Raw genomic sequence first — 17,358 nt, forward strand, 5'->3', positions numbered from 1 at the left:
CGGCGCTTCCTGAACCGGGCTCTTCACCCCCTGCGGCAGCTCCTGCAGCACTTCCTGTCGTCGCTGAATCCGCAGAGATGGCTCCTGCTGCTCCTCCTGCGCCTGTTGGTGGTCCACCACCACTCAGTGAGGATTCGCTGCGCACCATGCTGGCTGAAAGTACGGAGGCATCGGTCGATCACATGATGACCTCGATAATTCCGTACTTGACTGCGATGGCTCATGGCTCGTCACCAAGTGCAGCTCAGCGTTGCGCCACCTCTTCACGGCGATGTCCACACTCAACGTCGCCTCGAGACCGCCGTTGGTTTCGACGATGTCCTCGCTGCTGTACTGCCGCTTCCTGACGCGCTGTCGGCATTACCTGGCCGGGTAGCCAGCTTGGAGCGTCAGTTGCGGGCCGCCCAGACCGAGCTGCTGCCGCCGTACGTTCAGTGGCACCCAAAATCATGGCTCGGGAGAACGCGGAGGCGTTCCTCAAGGCTGTCAACACTAAAATCGAAGCCCTTTACAAGGACGTCAAGATTCTCCGCGAGGCGAACGCCAAGGCCGACGCCATGCTTGCAAGTGTTCAGGCCACCATGGAGCGACATTCAGAAGACTTGAATCGTCTGCACTGCGAGGTTCAAGATCGGGACGCATTTGTCGCCACGTTGAACAAGAAGCTGGCCCGTGAACGCGAGGTGTACAAGTCTGCAATTGATGCGAACACCGAGCAGACTTGTAAGCTTCATCTCCTTTTGGTCAAGCTTGCCCAGGGGAAGTATAATGATAACGACACGCTCAAGATCCTCGAGAACCAGCAAGATCGTAACACTCGCCTCCTCCAAGTGAATCGCACCCTCCGTGCACACGTGAGTCTGGCCGGGATGGATCCCGAGGTACTGCGTCTGGCTGTTGATGGTACGTTCCTAATGTTGCTCTTTCCACCGTGTGTTCAGCACCTGACGTCCGTTCACAATCCTTCGTGATAGGTCTGACTGCGGGTGAGCTGGACCTGGACGCCCTGGACTTCAACCAAGAGACGTTGGTTGCTTTGCAGCGCATACAGTCTGCTGACGCGTCTTCGGACGATCCACAAGCGCTTCCTGCAGCTTTGGCAAAGGCTGCTCATCAAGTGGCCCATGGGAAGTCCCACAAGCGCCTTCGACCGGGTGGCGAGGAGTCAGACGACGAGCTGGACGATTCTGACGAAGACAAGGCTCCCATCCCGACGGACAAGGCCAGTACTTCGATGGAAGCTGCTGGTCTCGGTGATGCGCCACCGGCCGACACTTCACCTCCCAAGTCGGCACGTAGGTCGCTGTTCGGTCCAAAGGCATGGAAGCAAGCGGCCCAGAAAAAGCGCCAGAAGACTCGTCTTCGCTCTCCCGCCAAGTCGCCCCGACGTCATATGAAGACTCGGTCCAAGTCTGTACCATCTTCTCCTAGCTCTTGGGCGCCACCCCCTGCACCAGCGTCTTCCTCAACTCCCGCCGTGGTCGACCTCAGCGGTGACCAGAGCGACGTCGACATGGTGGATGTTGATCCAAGTGCTGCCCCGTCGGTTCATGAAACTACCACCGAGTCTTCTGGTAAGGACGTGGACCCTGGGGATCACGACAATGTTTTCGGTCTTCCTGACGCGCCTTCGCCCCCGCCTCAGGGTCCTCCCGATGTGGCCAAGCCGCCAGCTTCGACGATATCTCCTTCTCCAGCAGACATACGTGCCGCTGAAGAGGCCTTGCGTGAGGCTGAGCAATTTCGACTGATGTTTGGCTCAAGTGATGATGGTGAAGAATCGGACAGCACTGTCCCACAAGGCAAGGCTGCTTCGTCGTCTGCTGCGACGTCCAAGACAGTTGACGTCTCGGGAGTAGTTTCTACAGCAGGGCCTGCCCCTGTTGAAGCTGCTCTACAAGCCTCCGTGTCTTCAAAGCCGGCTCCGACTGTTCCAACAGCTGCCGTGCCAAGTGTTTCTTCAGCCGATTTTTCGATGGAGATTGATGACGATGGAAATGTTGATGACGATCGTGGAGATAACGTGGATGATGGTGAACTTTCGGTGGATGATTCTCCTGATGGTACAAGTGGTCGCGGTGATGTTCCGCCGCCTACCGAGAATTCAAGCAAAGTTGATGATGAAGATGTTGAAGATTCCGACGGCAACTGGAGCGGTCTTGGCCCTGCTCGGCCTCCGATTCCTCCTCGGCCAAATCCTTCGCCGATGGTCACTTCTCCGCTCATAGTCGGTGGTCCACCTCCTCCGTCATCGTCAAGCCACCAAGCACCACCATCTTCGCCTCTTGCTCCGGCGTCTCCTCGTCCTTTCTCTCGGACTCACGACGCTGGACCTGGGCGACAGATCACGGCCACTTACACTTCGGTGCCGCGTAGTAAAGGTGCCCCGTCGGTTGAGCCATTGCCTCACCGTGTGTTGCCTAGTGCTCGCCCTACGGTGCCGGCCTCGTCTATCTTGCCACCGTGGGATCTTCCGTACTTGGACATGGAGTTTGCCGACGCAGGTGCCAAGAAGTGTTTCGAACGACCCTTGAGCATGACCCTTCCCGAACCAGCTGGTGAGGTAATCGTCCGTACGACGTTGGAGGGTCTCCAAGCGTACTTCGACTACTCGAATCCGGATCACCCGTACCAGCAACACCGGCAGCTCTATCCTCTCCAGGCGTGTCTCTTTGACACCGTCGACTTCGATCCAAGCGTTCCCATCTCCAAGCGTGCCCCAAATGAGTCCCGTCTCAAGATGATCTGGGCGAACCTTCGGGGTGACGGCGGCAAGCAGGGTGACCTCGGGTTCGCGTTATGGGAGCGTCTCCACTGGCTTCCGCTGGCTGGCATTGGGCGAGGTCTTGTCGAAGAAGCCAAGAAGGGCGGTCACGACAAGGAGCTCTTGAAGGAACTGAGAGCTCTGTTGAAGAAGTTCTTCAGTGAGCGCGACCGTCGTGCCGATTGTCTCCGGAACAAGTACCGAGAACAGTACTTGGCGTGGAGTCGTGACTCGATTTCCTCCGGTACCTCCGACACGCCGTTTATTCGTCCTGAGCTGCTTTTGGAGCCGTCGAAGCCGTGGTATCCTAACGAAAACTTGTAGTTCGCTCCACGGAATTTTGACTGGCTTTTGGAAGTTCCGGCTCTCGACGCTCGTCAGCCCTGGCGCACTGGATGGATGAACGCGCCGCACCAGCACCCGTACAACTCGACGTACTTCCCGTGCCAGTGCAATCCGGAGCTCTTCAATCCTCGCGGTACGCGCTTTGCGGATGTGTACCGCAGCGTGGTCGTCGATCCGGCTCTGGCTTCACCTGAGCTTATTCGGACCTTGCGCGACCTATTTGACTCGCCACCGGTTACTCCGCGTCCTGCTCTGACTGCTGCTTCTGTTGAAGCTGGTACCGAGGGCTCGCAGGCTCCGGATGCGGCTCCAGCCACCGAGGTTCAGCTTCTCGACGAAGAGGAGAAGGAGAGTGAAGACTCAACTTCGTTGACACTTTTGGCCGTCGCTGCCAGGTAATTGGAGCCACTTTGAATCCTCGCTGAATGTTCCACAACGTTCCCCGACGTTCCAGCTAGCTGTTGAGGGGTCCAGCGAGGTTTCGTTTTCAGTGGTCGCACTTCGGTTGGCATTCATATTTTCTTATTCTTAATCCACTTCCACTGCGTAATCATGTTCGGGTTGGTGTTCAAATGCATATATAAATTGTTGTTGCAGTAACGTTTTTTGTCTGTTACCACGGGCGGCATCGCCCTGTGGACAGCTCACACGTGATCCAGTCACGCTAGTCTTCGTCCGCCACTTGCGCCATCTGCAGCCGATTCTCGCTCTTCTTGGCTCGCAAATAGTCGTACAGCAGACCTCCACATAACAAGTTGGATGCTGGTTCCCAAGTTGGGTCTTCGTAGCCCACCCACTTGACTTTGAACTCGCGTACAGCACGCTCCGTGTTCGTCGACAGTGGTGTTCTGTCGTCGAGGATGGCCTCGACTTCATATTCACCGACAACTTGATCTGGTTCCCAGCTGTCTTCGGGCAACAGCTCCTCGTCGAAATCGAGTCTTGTTTCATTAGTCGCGTCTAGTACCAACCGAGTGTTCGGTCGACTGTTGAATTCGTTGACAGCCTTGAGTCTCGACACATGCACCACTGGCTTAAAGCGACACCCACTTCGGTCTGGCAGTTCCAGCTCGTACGCAAACGCTTCCACCTTGCGCTTGATCCGAAAAGGTTCATGCCATCGATGAGCTAATTTCTTCGTCAGGCCTGGTTTGACGCGTTCCATGTACAGCCACGCCCGGCTCCCAATCTCAAAAAGAGATCTCGGTTGGGCTCTTGCAGGATCATCTATCCCTTCCGAATCTTATGGAGGGTGTTCGTTTCCCCTTGGTTGAGGTACAGCGGCTTTTTCCAGTCGACGCAGGGCATCATTTTGATTTTTTGCCCTTCGCTCCTTTTCTACAGCCTGATAGTCTTTGGCCATAGTGAGGGCGACCTCATGTTGTCGATTGATCTCACGCCGCCACGCTAGTGCGTCAGACTGCTTGCCGAATCCTCGTTTGAGTGATGACGACATCGCCCGAAACGTCGACTGCGCATCCCAACCATGAACGAGGTAGAACGGTGTTTCCTTCCTTGTAGTGTCCTGAGAAGTATTAATAGCGAATACCAGCTTCTCTGCGATATCGTCCCAATCTTGCTGTAGAGGGTCTTCCGCGTACACCCGTACGGAACCCATCACCGACTTCACCGAGCGTTCCTGTTGTCCATTAGCCTGTGGCCGATAGCTCAACGTTGCTCGTGGTCTTGACTGCATTATCTCTGCGAACGCTTGGAAAACCTCGCTCATGAAGCGTGGGTCGCGGTCGTGCCTTATTAATGATGGGGCTCCGAGCCGTCGGTACACATTCTTCGAACACTTGGGCAACACTCAGCGCGGTTGTATCCGACATAGCCTTGGCAATGACGAATCCCGTGAACGAGCACTGAAATAGGAGCAACGCAGTGTTGTCCCGGCGAGACTTCGGTAGTGGGATGACAAAGTCCATAGAGACAATCTGGAGTGGTCGTTCGGCTAGTACGTTGCCAGGCGAGTATCTACAAAGCTGTGGACGGCAAATGATTCTAATATCAATAAATTTCAAAATGATTTAAAATTTTTAAAAGAAATCACACAAAATACACAGAATACACAAAATCACCCTTACCATTTAGTAGATCCAAGTCCATGGCCTTTTGTTATTTCATTTGGGCTTTTTTTTTTAACTTTTGGTGGTGCTATGTATTCCATGGTTATATAGGTAGTAATTTTTTAACTTTAACAGGTTTTTTAATGGTTATTTTAACTATGTATACATGGTTTCGTGATATAGTTAGAGAAGCTGTATATGAAGGTCAACATACAAAACAAGTACAATTAGGTTTACTCGAGCTGCAATCTGGACATGACTCCACATGCTTCTCCACGTCAGCGTACAAGCTGATCCAATAATAATCGGACTTAACACGATGGAACGTTCTAACCACACCTTGATGTCTACCTTCCAGCGAGTCGTGACAGCTCTGCAAGACCTCATGAATCATCGTTGTCGGTACCACAAGCCGCAGCTCGGTCTCTTGCTACCAGCCGTGGTCGTACCGACGATTCAATCCAAGATAGTGAAGCACGCCGTCTTCTGATAACACGAACCGGTCAGCATACTTCCAGGCGTCTCGAGCATCTTTATAATTCAGCTCTTCTGCTTGGCCCTGAAGCACCTTCTTGATGTTCGACCACTTCTGCTCCTCGTCTTGTGCTACCATTATCCGTCTGCGTCGCTCACGCTGTATTGCTACCGGGTCAACATCTTCCGCATCGGGAAAAGCCGCTGGTACAGTCTTGTGAGGATGGTCTGGCAAAGCTTCGCCGATTGAATCTTCGTTAAACACCTCTCGTCGTTCTTCATGCTGTTCTTGAGCTTTTGAGACCCCCTCCAAGTGTTCATCTGCAAACCTGACTCATTTCTTGGCTTTCATCTGTCGCCTAGTCATCACTCCCATATTACCATAATCGTTATCTGGTGAGCTGTAATCAACTACGCAAATTTCGGAAGTTTTTCACTTTGAAGACTCGCTGCCTGACAGTACATGTACTTGACGCTCTGTTCCACGTGACAAAACATCTACGGCGTCTTCATCCGGCTCGTAGATCATTTCCTGGTTGCGATTGAGCGACGCCGATTCCGACTTGTGAGTTTCAGCCAAGATGGCACGACTGACCTTCGATTCCAGCGCTTCAGTGGCTAATGAATCCGCGGCAGCGTTGTATTCTCGTACGTCGTGAAGATGTTTCACTGATCGAAGCTTGGCCGCGAGTTCTTTGTGAGTATTCAGCAGCGCTAGCAGAGTTTCCTTCCTGCATGCGTTCACCCCTAGTGATTGTTGAATCGCGAGCCTTGGGTCACCAACGATGACTAAATCCTCGGCACCGTGCGCAATAGCAGCCTTGACACCGCTAATCATACCGGTGTACTCTGCCTCATTCACCGTGGTGGCCGAGAGGTAAGCGTTCGCAGCAATCACTATCTTCCACTCAGGAAGGCTCCACTACACCCATGAACAGCTCCCGTAGCCACCGTACTTCTCTGTCTTCGCTATCCGTCAAAAGACATGACGAATCCACTGTAATGACGGGGAAGCCTGGCGTACAGCAACGCGGGGTCCATTCGAATAGTCGGAGAGCCCTTGTTTGGAGGTGCCACCGGCGCGAGTGAGTCTTCCAGGTCGACGAAGCTCGTGACGCTTGCCTGCGGTAGCTAGGCGAAGGCGACATCCTTCTCCTTCAAGCGCTGCACCTTCAAGTGCCACTGCGAGAGCAGCACTGCGAACTGGACTGCGCGTCCGAAGAGAGACTTCGACTAATGTGCCCACTCTAACGTCGAGCATCGTGTATAGACATGTAGCGTATTTCCTGCCAGCTGAACGTAACAGATCTTCAACAGCAAGAGTAACGCCAAAATTTCCTTCTCGGCAGGATGGTAGTTCATCTTGGCCTCCTTGAGCACACGGCCGAGGAATCGTACGGGGTGTAACTTGCCTTTGTGTTCTTGCATTAGCGTAATGTTTAACGCCCATTCATTCGCAAAGAGCATGACATGAACTTCCTTCAACCGATCGAAGTATCTGAGGATGGGTGAATGTGAAACACTCGCCTTCAGTTTCTCGAAGGAACGACGTGCCACAGAAACGCCACCTTCAACGGCAAAGTCTTCATCCTTAAGTTGGTACAGCGCCGCACCGTAGACCGCGAAGTCTTGAATGAAGCGGCTGTAGTAATTAACCGCTCCAAGAAACGACTGCATGCCCTTCTTACTGGTCGGAAACGAAAGCTCAGTAATGGCCGCAAGCTTCTTCGGATCAGCCCTGATACCTTCTGGTGAAATTTTATGCGACAGAAAGTCCATCTTGGGCTGTCAGAAGATGCTCTTGGTGAAGCTAATGCTGATCCGACACTGTGCAAATCTTGCCAGCAATCGGTCCAGCGTCGCCAGGCAGCTGTCGAAATCTTAGCCACCAACGCAAATATCATCCACAAACGATCGTCGACCAAACACAGGTACCAGCGATGATTCGTCTGGTTCCCCGTTCGTTAACATGTCAGCGACGGGGCTGTTGACGAGTTGTAGTACAGGGTCGGCCTCCACCGGTGCTTCACGGTATCCCTGCGAACTTCGTTTGAAACGATCCCTCGGTGCTTGGCCCACGACGTTCCTTGGCCTGTTCCTCAGCTAAACGCACCCTCTCGGAGTATTCAAACCAACCTCCTTTAGGTTGAACGAGCCCCCAGAGTGCGTTGTCAATCATACGTTGGTAGATCATCGGCGCGTTCTTTAACCCGAAGGGCATGCGTAACCACTCGAAATGTCCGAGTGCGCCGACAAACGCCGACACTTTACGTGCTCGCAAGGTCATCATGACCACCCAGAAGCCGCTTGCAGCATCCAGCGAGCAGAATCACAGGTAGCACTCGAGATCGGTCAACAGATCGTCGACTAGCGGCATTGCATACTCCATGATTGCGGTGATGGCGCTCACCACCATGTAATCGATGCAGAACCGGATGTCCAGCCCGTTCTTTTTCATCACAATCACGATTGGCGATGCTCATGGCCTGTCTGAAAAGACAATCAATCCTGCCTGCAACAAAGCGCGCAGCAGCTCGTACGGTTTGCCGAGAAATCGCAACGGCACGCGCCGGGCACGCTGTTTAATTGGGGCATGCCCCTGCGTGTCGATATCGCATACCACGCCGTAGGCTGGCGGCGGCAGTACGTTACCACTAGCAATCAGGATGTGCTCGTGGTTCTTCAGCGTTACGACCAGACGCTCTCGGCGATCGGTCGACAGCTGAGGTTCAGCAACATTGGACGCATTGTAGTCTATTGTCGTGTTGATTTCTTCGGTAAGGTCCGGCAGGAATGTCAACTCCTTCGCGTAGTCTTCCAGACCAATGTTGTTAGCTGGGTGCTCACAGAAATCGTTCCTTGCGTTCTCCGTTGCTTTGTTCCGTTAATACTCGAGCAACCGAGATGTACGTCTCGTCCAAAGTCGCTACGGACTCCTCTCTTGACTCAAAACCGACATCCGCCTTGAGTTGAACACTCGGTACTGGGCCCATCTCCTTCCATCCTGGTTTCCCATGTAAACGTTGTACATACGCCAACGAGTGTTCGTTTCAAGTCTGGGGTGACAACGGAAGCGACAAGTAACAGCACTGGATTAAATGGAGTCATCAGTTTTGACGAAGCTTTCCCGGCCTTGTACGCAGCCAAATTTGCGAATGAGTCATCGGGGGTTGGTCCAGAGGATGCATACATCGCGCTGAAGGTGGTGAATACGGCACCGAGTGTTCGTTGCGAGATTGGTGCGAATGCCGAATCGTTTAGACAACGGCAATCCGAGGCGCTGGACAAAAGTCAACAGCCCAAAATGTTGGTTGCCAGCGCAATCAATATTGCGAGCAAAGACTCGGTGGGTGACCCACACCGGACTCAGTAGTTCGTGTGTACGCGCTACCGAGGCTGCGTTTGCAATATTGCCCCCGCCGTGAGCTGTAGTATAAGTGTCCAAAGGTTCTTAGGAAGACTGACCCTCGGCCGAGTCCCTGGCTGTCACCCCAGACGCCAGACAGACCTCCACTCGTTCACACTCCTCCATGATCATTGCCCAGCGCTCTGCACATGCCAGACGATCACTAGAGTCCATTAGCGAATCTTTAAGAGGCCTTGCTAGCACCCCACTAGGTTCTGGATAGTCTGATCGCTCGACTGCCGAAGGCTGAGCTGCAAGCCATTGCTCGTAGATTTCGCACTCACGCTGAAACAACTCACGGTCACTCACACTGAAACAACTCACGGTATCTGCAACCTTCGTAGGCCAGCACTTGCCAGTCTTGATACTTCTTGGAATCCAGACGCACATAGCCGTCACCTCGATGCAAATCCCCATCTGAAATCCACATCGCGATCGAGTCGTGTGCTGGTAGGTACACAGTTTGGTCAGAAACATTGGTCAACCGAATGATCTGAGGCCGTCCACGTCGAAACCTCGCCACTGACGGGATTAGCTTGTTCGTTTGACAAACATACAGTACGTGTTCTCCCAGCCCGACTTGGCGCTTCGCTAATCGATTTTCTCGCCACTCGTGCGCTTGAATGTCCAAACGCTCAGGTGACCCGGCGTTAACATGGGAGCCGTATTCTTCGCTGTCGACCATGTTCTTGGTCTTGATCAGTGGGATTTGAACTTCGTGCGGTAATTGCGCTGCGCCGTGAAACAGGTCCAACCGCCGACCACCGATGATTCGTTCGCAAATTCGGCCGTGCACAAGGCCGGGACAACTTCGTCGAGACTGGTGTCTCTGTCTGATCCAGTGCTGTTACTTGTCGCTTCCGTTGTCACCCCATACTTGAAACGAACACTCGTTGGCGTGTGTACAACGTTTCCCGAACTCATTAGCTCATGTGTACGCGCTACCGAGTCGTCGTTTGCATTATTGCCCCCGCCGTGAGCTGTCGTGTAAGTTTCAAAGGTTCTTCGGAAGGCTGACCATCGGCCAAGTCCCCGGCTGTCACCCCATACGCCAGACAGGCCTCCACTCGTTGACGTTCCTCCATGATCATTGCTCAGCGCTCTGCACATGTCAGACGATCATTAGAGTCCATTAGCGAGTCTTCAAGAGGCCTTGCTAGCACCCCATTGGGTTCTGGGTAATCTCGTCGCTCGACTGCTGAAGGCTGAGTTGCAAGCCATTGCTCGTAGATTTCGCACTCACGCTGAAACAACTCACGGTCTCTGCAACCTTCGTAGGCCAGCACTTGCCAGTCTTGGTACTTCTCGGAATCCAGACGCACATAGCCGTCACCTCGCGGCAAATCCCCACCTGGAATCCACATCGCGATCGAGTCGTGTGCTGGTAGGTACACAGTTTGGTCAGAAACATTGGTCAACCGAATGATCTGAGGCCGTCCACGTCGAAACCTCGCCACTGACGGGATTAGCTTGTTCGTTTGACAAACATACAGTACGTGTTCTCCCAGCCCGACTTGGCGCTTCGCTTATCGATATTCTCGCCACTCGTGCGCTTGAATGTCCAAACGCTCAGGTGGCCCGGCGTTAACATGGGAGCTGTATTCTTCACTGTCGACCATGTTCTTGGTCTTGATCAGTGGGATTTAGGCTTCGTGCGGTAATTGCGCTGCGCCGTGAAACAGGTCCAACCGGATCCCAGCTGGGATCATAAAGTCGGTCCCGAGTACCACGTCGACGCCTGCACTATGCGCCATTACCCATATCTCGAATTCGTACACCATCTCCCATCCGAGCGTAATCTTGACGCATGCTCGTCGTGTCGTAGACACCTTGCCTTCGTTGATTCCTTGAATGTCAATGCGGCATCTGTGATCGGGTACATCTCGGAGCCGTAACATCTTGGCAAAGGCGTCAGTGATCACACTAACGTTCGCATCTGTGTCGAGGAGGATCCTCGTTCGCAGGTCGTTTACAGCGCCTTGCACCAGAGCTCTCATTCTGATCCGTCGGTCGAATTTCTTGGCCGACCACCACCCCTGTCTCTCGCCAGGGTTCAACTTCATCATCTTGGAGTGACCCTTGGGCTTGGCTCGCGCTGCACTCGAAACCACGCCGAACGAACCCTCGCTGGTGCCCCCATCAGCATCGGCACACTCCACGCTCTCTCCAAGACCTCCACCGAGGATTCTACTCCTCTCCTTTTCATTTTCCGTCGCGTTCACACTTGTTACGTAATTATCAGGCCATTCATTCTGCTCCATGAAAGCAAAGATACACTCTGCTTCCATTGAAGGCTCGGTTAACGGTGGCAGCCCGATAGGGACCAGCCCAGTTGTAGTTGGCGGGCTGCCTACTTTAAATGACGTTCTTGAACGACGGCCTTGAGCTCTAGTGGGAGTTCCTCCTTCGTGCCTTTAGTACGCACGAATTTGTAAAGATCTTGGAAGTTGCGGAAAAGCTCGCATTGTCCAACATCGTGGAGTTGTTTGTAGAACTTGCATCGCTTGTTACAGTAGTGGGCGGAGTGACTCATGCCACCGCACACCGCGCATGCTCCGTCTTGAGGGCGTCGGTTGGCGCGGTTGAAGTCACGTCGACTGCGTTGGACCTGATTGAACCCACGGTCACCACCTCGGCGATCTTGATTGAAGCCATTCTCGCGATCAGGCGTGTTTCCACGTGGTTGACGGTTGTCTGAACGTGCGTAGGTGCCTTCAGCAGCTGCACGGCGCTGATTTTCGTTAGCCGCGGCGAGGTATCGGTCATTTTCATCCAATGAGAAATCACCATCCGTATTATCGGGCTGAAAGTCGTTGTACTCGTCTTGCACATCGTTGTAAGCGTTCGGATCTTCGTTTGAATACTCGGTTCCCCCTTGGGCAGCTTCACGACCCTCTAATTCAGCTAGTAGATCATCCACCGTGGCTTCAATGAGCGTCACTCTTGGTTTATTGCGGTTATCATCGCGGCGACGGTCATCACGCCGATTGTTGCGGGCGTACACATCGTCGCGTCGCGCATCACGACTCTTGGAGTATCGATACTCGCTGTCACGCTTGGCCGTTCTCTCCTTGCCCTGGAGAATATCTTCGATGCTCTCTTCGAGCTCGTGAATGTCAATGACTCGAGCGTGGTAAAGACTCGTCATCATCGCACGTTGCCAGGAACTGCTGTACGTGTTCTTTCGCGTGCGACCACACTTCTCAAAGTGTAGACGGTCGGTCCGAGCGTAGCCATTCAGCCTGTTTATGTAGTCGCACAGATGTTCGTTACGCTCCCGCTTTGCAGAGTAGTAACGTGACAGTGCCGTCTGCGTGAACTGCGAGCAGTAGTAGCGGATGAACGCGTCGCTCAACAGGTTCCACTTGCGCTTCGTCTTCTTCGGATGTTGACGGAACCAATGAATGGCTCCGTCCCGGAGACTTAGCTCAAATGGAATGCACCATTTGTCGGCATCTGTGTGGGTTTCAGTCATTTCGTAGACGAGCCCACGTAGCCACTGCATACAGTTCTCGCTCTTGTCACGAGAGCCTGAGAACGGCTTGATGCGATCCAATGGTCGGTGTGATGCCATTTCAATCCTCGGTGTCGGGTCCACGTCGTTCAGCGTCGCCAGTTCATTCATCTGACGCATCAACTCGACTTGAGGACCTTCCTTGTCGAATGTACGCACCAAAATGTCATCGTCACTTGACGAACCATCGCTGTCGACTTGACGACGTCGGGCACCACCTTTGAGAGCTCGCGCACCGCCCCGGCGACCGAACGAACCCTCGTTACCAGCATAAACTCGTTGAATACGGCTCTCCGAAAGTGGCGTAGCCATGTGCGAGTCTTGAAAGTACGGTGAAGCTTCGGTAGTGCCAAAGGCACCACGCTCAACTCCACGCTTGGTCGGAGGAGTCGTTGGGGTGTCGGCGGCAGCGGAATCGTGGACGGATCTTCATCTTGAACGATCGGTCGACTCACAGGCCGCTTTTCAGCGTTTATGCCAACAGCGCCAAACGCGTTCCGAAGCTTCTTCTTCCATTTTTGGAGAGCAGCTCCGGCTTCATGGGGACTCCAATCTTGGAGCGACATCGTCTATGGGTACGTTTTATTCTCAAAGCCCAGCGACAACAGTAGTGAGACTGAATCTTCGGCAACTTGGCTAGTCGACACCGAGTTCAATGGGTATTGAAGTTCCTGCGCAAGCGCAGGCCAGCCGGCCTTTCTCTTGGGGATGGGCTTGAACAGCTGCATCCAGTCATCATTCTGCATCAGCGCTTGTATGCGGTCGAAAACGCGCCTGGCGGCTGGTGTATCACCGTTGATAGGTGGGCGAGGTGCCCTCAGCAGTGCTGTATGCTTTGCACTCGCCACCGAAGGTTTAATACCCTCGGTCCCATCGTCATAATCTTCATAGGCCGGTTCCGGTCCCGCTACGTCATCTAGCTCGTCGGCGAGGTTCCTCGAAAGGGACTTGGTCGCCCCGCTCAGCCCTGATGACAGCGTGGCCGTCTCCGGTGTCGCTGCGCCTGGCTCTGGAGCCGGCGCCTTGTCTTCGTAATCTTCATGATTGTGGGCGTCAGGACCGCTGTCTGCCTCGTCGTCAAAGCTCACCGAAACTCGGTGGCAGCTGCGAAGCGTGCAGCCGACACGTCCGGACTTGAACCCTCGTTGCGAGCTCCGCCAGACTTTGCAGGCGTAGCTGGTACCGTCGGTTGTCTTCGCCATGTTTCTTGTTTTCTTTTCTTGTTCGTCTTCTCTTGGTAGCTCGTAAACTGGAAGGTCATACAAACAGCTCACAATGGGCACAATCTGTTCCGGGTCGCGGCACCAGTTGTGGTGTTGGAAATCCCACGTGAACTCTAGCTACAAAATGTAGTTAGGACGTTCCCACAGCAATACGTCTACTAGGATAGTAAACGATCGTTTGGGCGGACCTGAAGACCCCAGTTCTGCCCTTGTACCGGGACAAACTGAACCTTGTAAACTACTTATATAGGTCAACCAGTAAAATTAAGAATACGCTACTAGCACGAGCAAAGCTAGCAAATGTTTTGAATCCTCGTGGTCCCAACAGCGGAAGGGTACCAGGCACGGGTAAGCCTTTTACGAGATCACCGAGTGTTCAACACTCGGTTGGAAGAATAAAAGGGATGCAATTCAAGCACTCCCAGTCGTGCAAATAGGCAACAATAAGCCGTCACATAAAAACCTCCCGATAGTAATCGGCCAAAATACACAGTCTCTTGGTCTTGCCGGATGAACCCTCGGTACAGAACTTCGAGTTCACCGACAGGCATAACACACTCAAACAAGCTTGACCTGACGCTTACCTTGAAGCCGGACGTCGCTCTGTGTGCTTGAGTGGAAATTCTGTTCTGTATTTAAGCTTACCCTTTCGGGTCTATTCCTAATAAGAAGTCCTAATCAAGCATACAAATATCAAGTGAACAATGATCCGTTATGGATCTTCTTGCATGCCAAGCGTCGTCTGCTCCGTCGCATGAGCATCTTTAGCGGTCCGCGCCCTGTCCCATACGGTGAACGTGCCTTCCAAGGGTCGCTGAGTCTTCCGCGAACTCATCCCAACCGCCACCGAGGGTTTGTACCGTAGATGGTCAGCTCTTGGCCGCTGAATGCGAATCCGGCCAGTCCATTATTAATAATAAGAACAGTGGATTCAGTGACATATGGACCGTATCCAATATCCGTTGAGAGTTCGGTACTGACGCCGTCGAGTCTCTTGCACCTTAAAGTCTCTGTACATCACATGACCGAGGGTTCGTCGCTTGAACAACGTGGGCGGTGTCGCGTCTTTGTCGACGGACGATTATCCGCAACTATGGAGAAATCACTACACCACAGAACGCCTACAAGATTGCTATCCCCACGCACCCCAACAGGATCGTCACAGTGAATTTGAATCGCCTGAAGCGCTTCCGTGGTCATTGGAGTCGGCCGTTCACATATGAGAGGCCCGAGGAAGCTGAAAAGAACGCCTCCGAAGATGGATCGGGCCCGCTGCAAGAAGGAGATCTTCCTCCAATGAGCTTTGTCTAACGCTTGAATGTCGGTGGAGAGGAAACGGCCTTCTCGGGAGTATCATCGTCAATCGTGGATGTGCTCGCCAAACGGGTTGAGAAACGCGAGGTTCAGTGTTTAGTGCTCTCGGCCACATACAAATCGGTTCGATCGGCTCTGGCATCTGAATTTGGAGCGCTGATTCACGCTTTTGATGACGCAGACCACAGGGAACGGGTTTTCCCGGAATTACGTCGGTACGCCAGGTTGGTAGAAGCCAACGCTAACGTGGACAACGCAGAGATACTGTTCTAACAGGGGGGGGTCATGTTGGAGGGAGTGTGGTCTGGGACCGCACGAGAGAGGAGCGAGTGCGAGGGACTTGCGAGGTCTCTGCGCACCGAGTGACGTGTTTTTATTTTACACTTTGGACTATTTTTAAGTTGATTCGACCAGAGCATGGGGAATATGAAAGGTGGAACGGCTCTGCGTTATCGAGGAGAGAGCGGTGAGATTCGGTGGTGGAACGGCATGAGACGCCAATTGAACGATGGGTTATGGGCGAGGATAGAAGGAGCGTCTAAGGAAGAACACCCTATTTTACGTCGCTAGGAGATAGAACGCTATAAGTAACAAGGTGGGGATGAAGAGGGGCGTGTGAGAACGAGAGAGGAACTAAGGTGAGGCGACGAGGGATGTACATGGAGCGTGGGTGCGAAGCTTCAAGAAGGAGCACATATTAAGTATTAACCCTTTCGCGAGGAGCACATATAAGCCCATTTTTTCTATACTATACAGGTCAAGTCAATAAGAGCTAAAAGGGCGCAAAATTCGCCCTTTAAGGTATTGGTAAAGACGGGGATGGTGTGCAAATCAAGCTTGATGCAGTTTGATGTGGTGTATTTTGCCCTAAAAGGGCGAATTTTGCGCCCTTAAAGGTAGCATTATGATTGGCTAATAAGTGAACACTCAGACAACTCGAGGTCGATTCTATTATGATTGGTCAAAACAATTCGGTACAGCGTACCACCGCTGAAATATAACGGCGAAACTTACGAAGATATTCGCGCTACTGACCGTTTTCTGGATGATGACTTGTCGAAGGATGATGCCCACGCTGCTGCAGCTTCCGAAGTTCGCGCCATTATGTAGTATTGTGGTGTTGACCGGCGAGATCATGCCGCTGGTTTCCCGCGATAACATGTAAGCCGCTATACGTTTGTGGGTGCTTTTGGAGATGCTGTTTCAAGCGTCACCTTTAGTTTTGAAGCTATAGGTGCTCAAGGTTCCGATTTGAGCGTGTAGAACACTAGGTTGCATATGTGTCTATTCCAGTATGGCCGGCGATGGTGTAACTACAACGCAGTGCAGTGGTGCATAAATCTTATGCTTTGTATTTGAATGTGGCATTTTGTATACTAGAATTGCCGCGCAAACTTGGCGCCCAAATTATGGAGCTACCCCAAAAATTTATTGTTTCTTTGTTTGAATGTATATAAAAAACAAGTCGTGATGGAATATATGTATTTATGTACCCTTATACTCTCCACGAATAGGCGACGCGTATCAGCCGTCCATCCGTCCCCGCCCTCATTTGTAAATCAAGCAGAAAATGTCGGAAGTGCCGCGTGGCCAGAAGCGCAGGCATGAAGGCACGGATATGGCAAGGAAGCGGCGACGCGTGCGTACCGGTAGCGAGGAGGCACCTGATGAGACAGCGAGCAGCCTCGGGGGCGTTGCTGTGTTCAACAGCGAGTGGCGAGTGTTGGCAAAGGCCGGGTGGACGTCCAAGCAGCCTTCTACCAAGTCTTTGGACACACGCTACAAATACATTCGGCCTGGAAGGCGACACGACGGCGAAGAGGGGACTGACTACCTACTTGGAGAAATGGCCGTCCTAAGGTACATTGCGAAGACGCGCCTCCTCGAAGTCGGTGCTGAAGAAGGTATTGAAGGCGGAGGCCGAGCTGAGGGGTGCTGAAGACGCCGTGGACTAATTGTGTTTTGTTTTGCTTTTGTTATAGGCACCAGCGCTGCCAACGACGATGAAAGAGGCGAGTGCGGCGATCTTGGAGCAGGTGCAGCTCCCGGTGAGGCGGCAGCGGTCGGCCGTGCCGCCGATATGGGTGCTGGTGTTCCGGCAGCCGGCGCCGGTGCCGCGCGTGGAGCGAGAGGAGGGCGTGGAGCTCGGAGAGGGCGTGGCACTTCACAAAAAGTGAGCGGCGGAAGCGCTGAAGGTGTGGGTTGGGCTGTGACGGTGGTGCGGTTCTAGTTACTAACTGTGTGCATTG

General features: G+C 53.1%; 1 protein-coding gene across 1 annotated transcript; it reads left to right on the forward strand.

The window, feature by feature from the left end:
* Nucleotides 1-16,713: 16,713 nt before the first annotated feature.
* Nucleotides 16,714-16,968, forward strand: PITG_22673 (uncharacterized protein; the record flags this gene model as incomplete). Its single annotated transcript, XM_002909616.1, has 1 exon — nt 16,714-16,968. One exon carries the CDS (start codon nt 16,714-16,716, stop codon nt 16,966-16,968), a length of 255 nt encoding a protein of 84 aa, XP_002909662.1.
* Nucleotides 16,969-17,358: the final 390 nt, after the last annotated feature.

Source organism: Phytophthora infestans, genomic scaffold, assembly GCF_000142945.1.
Source record: "Phytophthora infestans T30-4 supercont1.1 genomic scaffold, whole genome shotgun sequence".
NCBI lineage: Eukaryota > Oomycota > Peronosporomycetes > Peronosporales > Peronosporaceae > Phytophthora > Phytophthora infestans.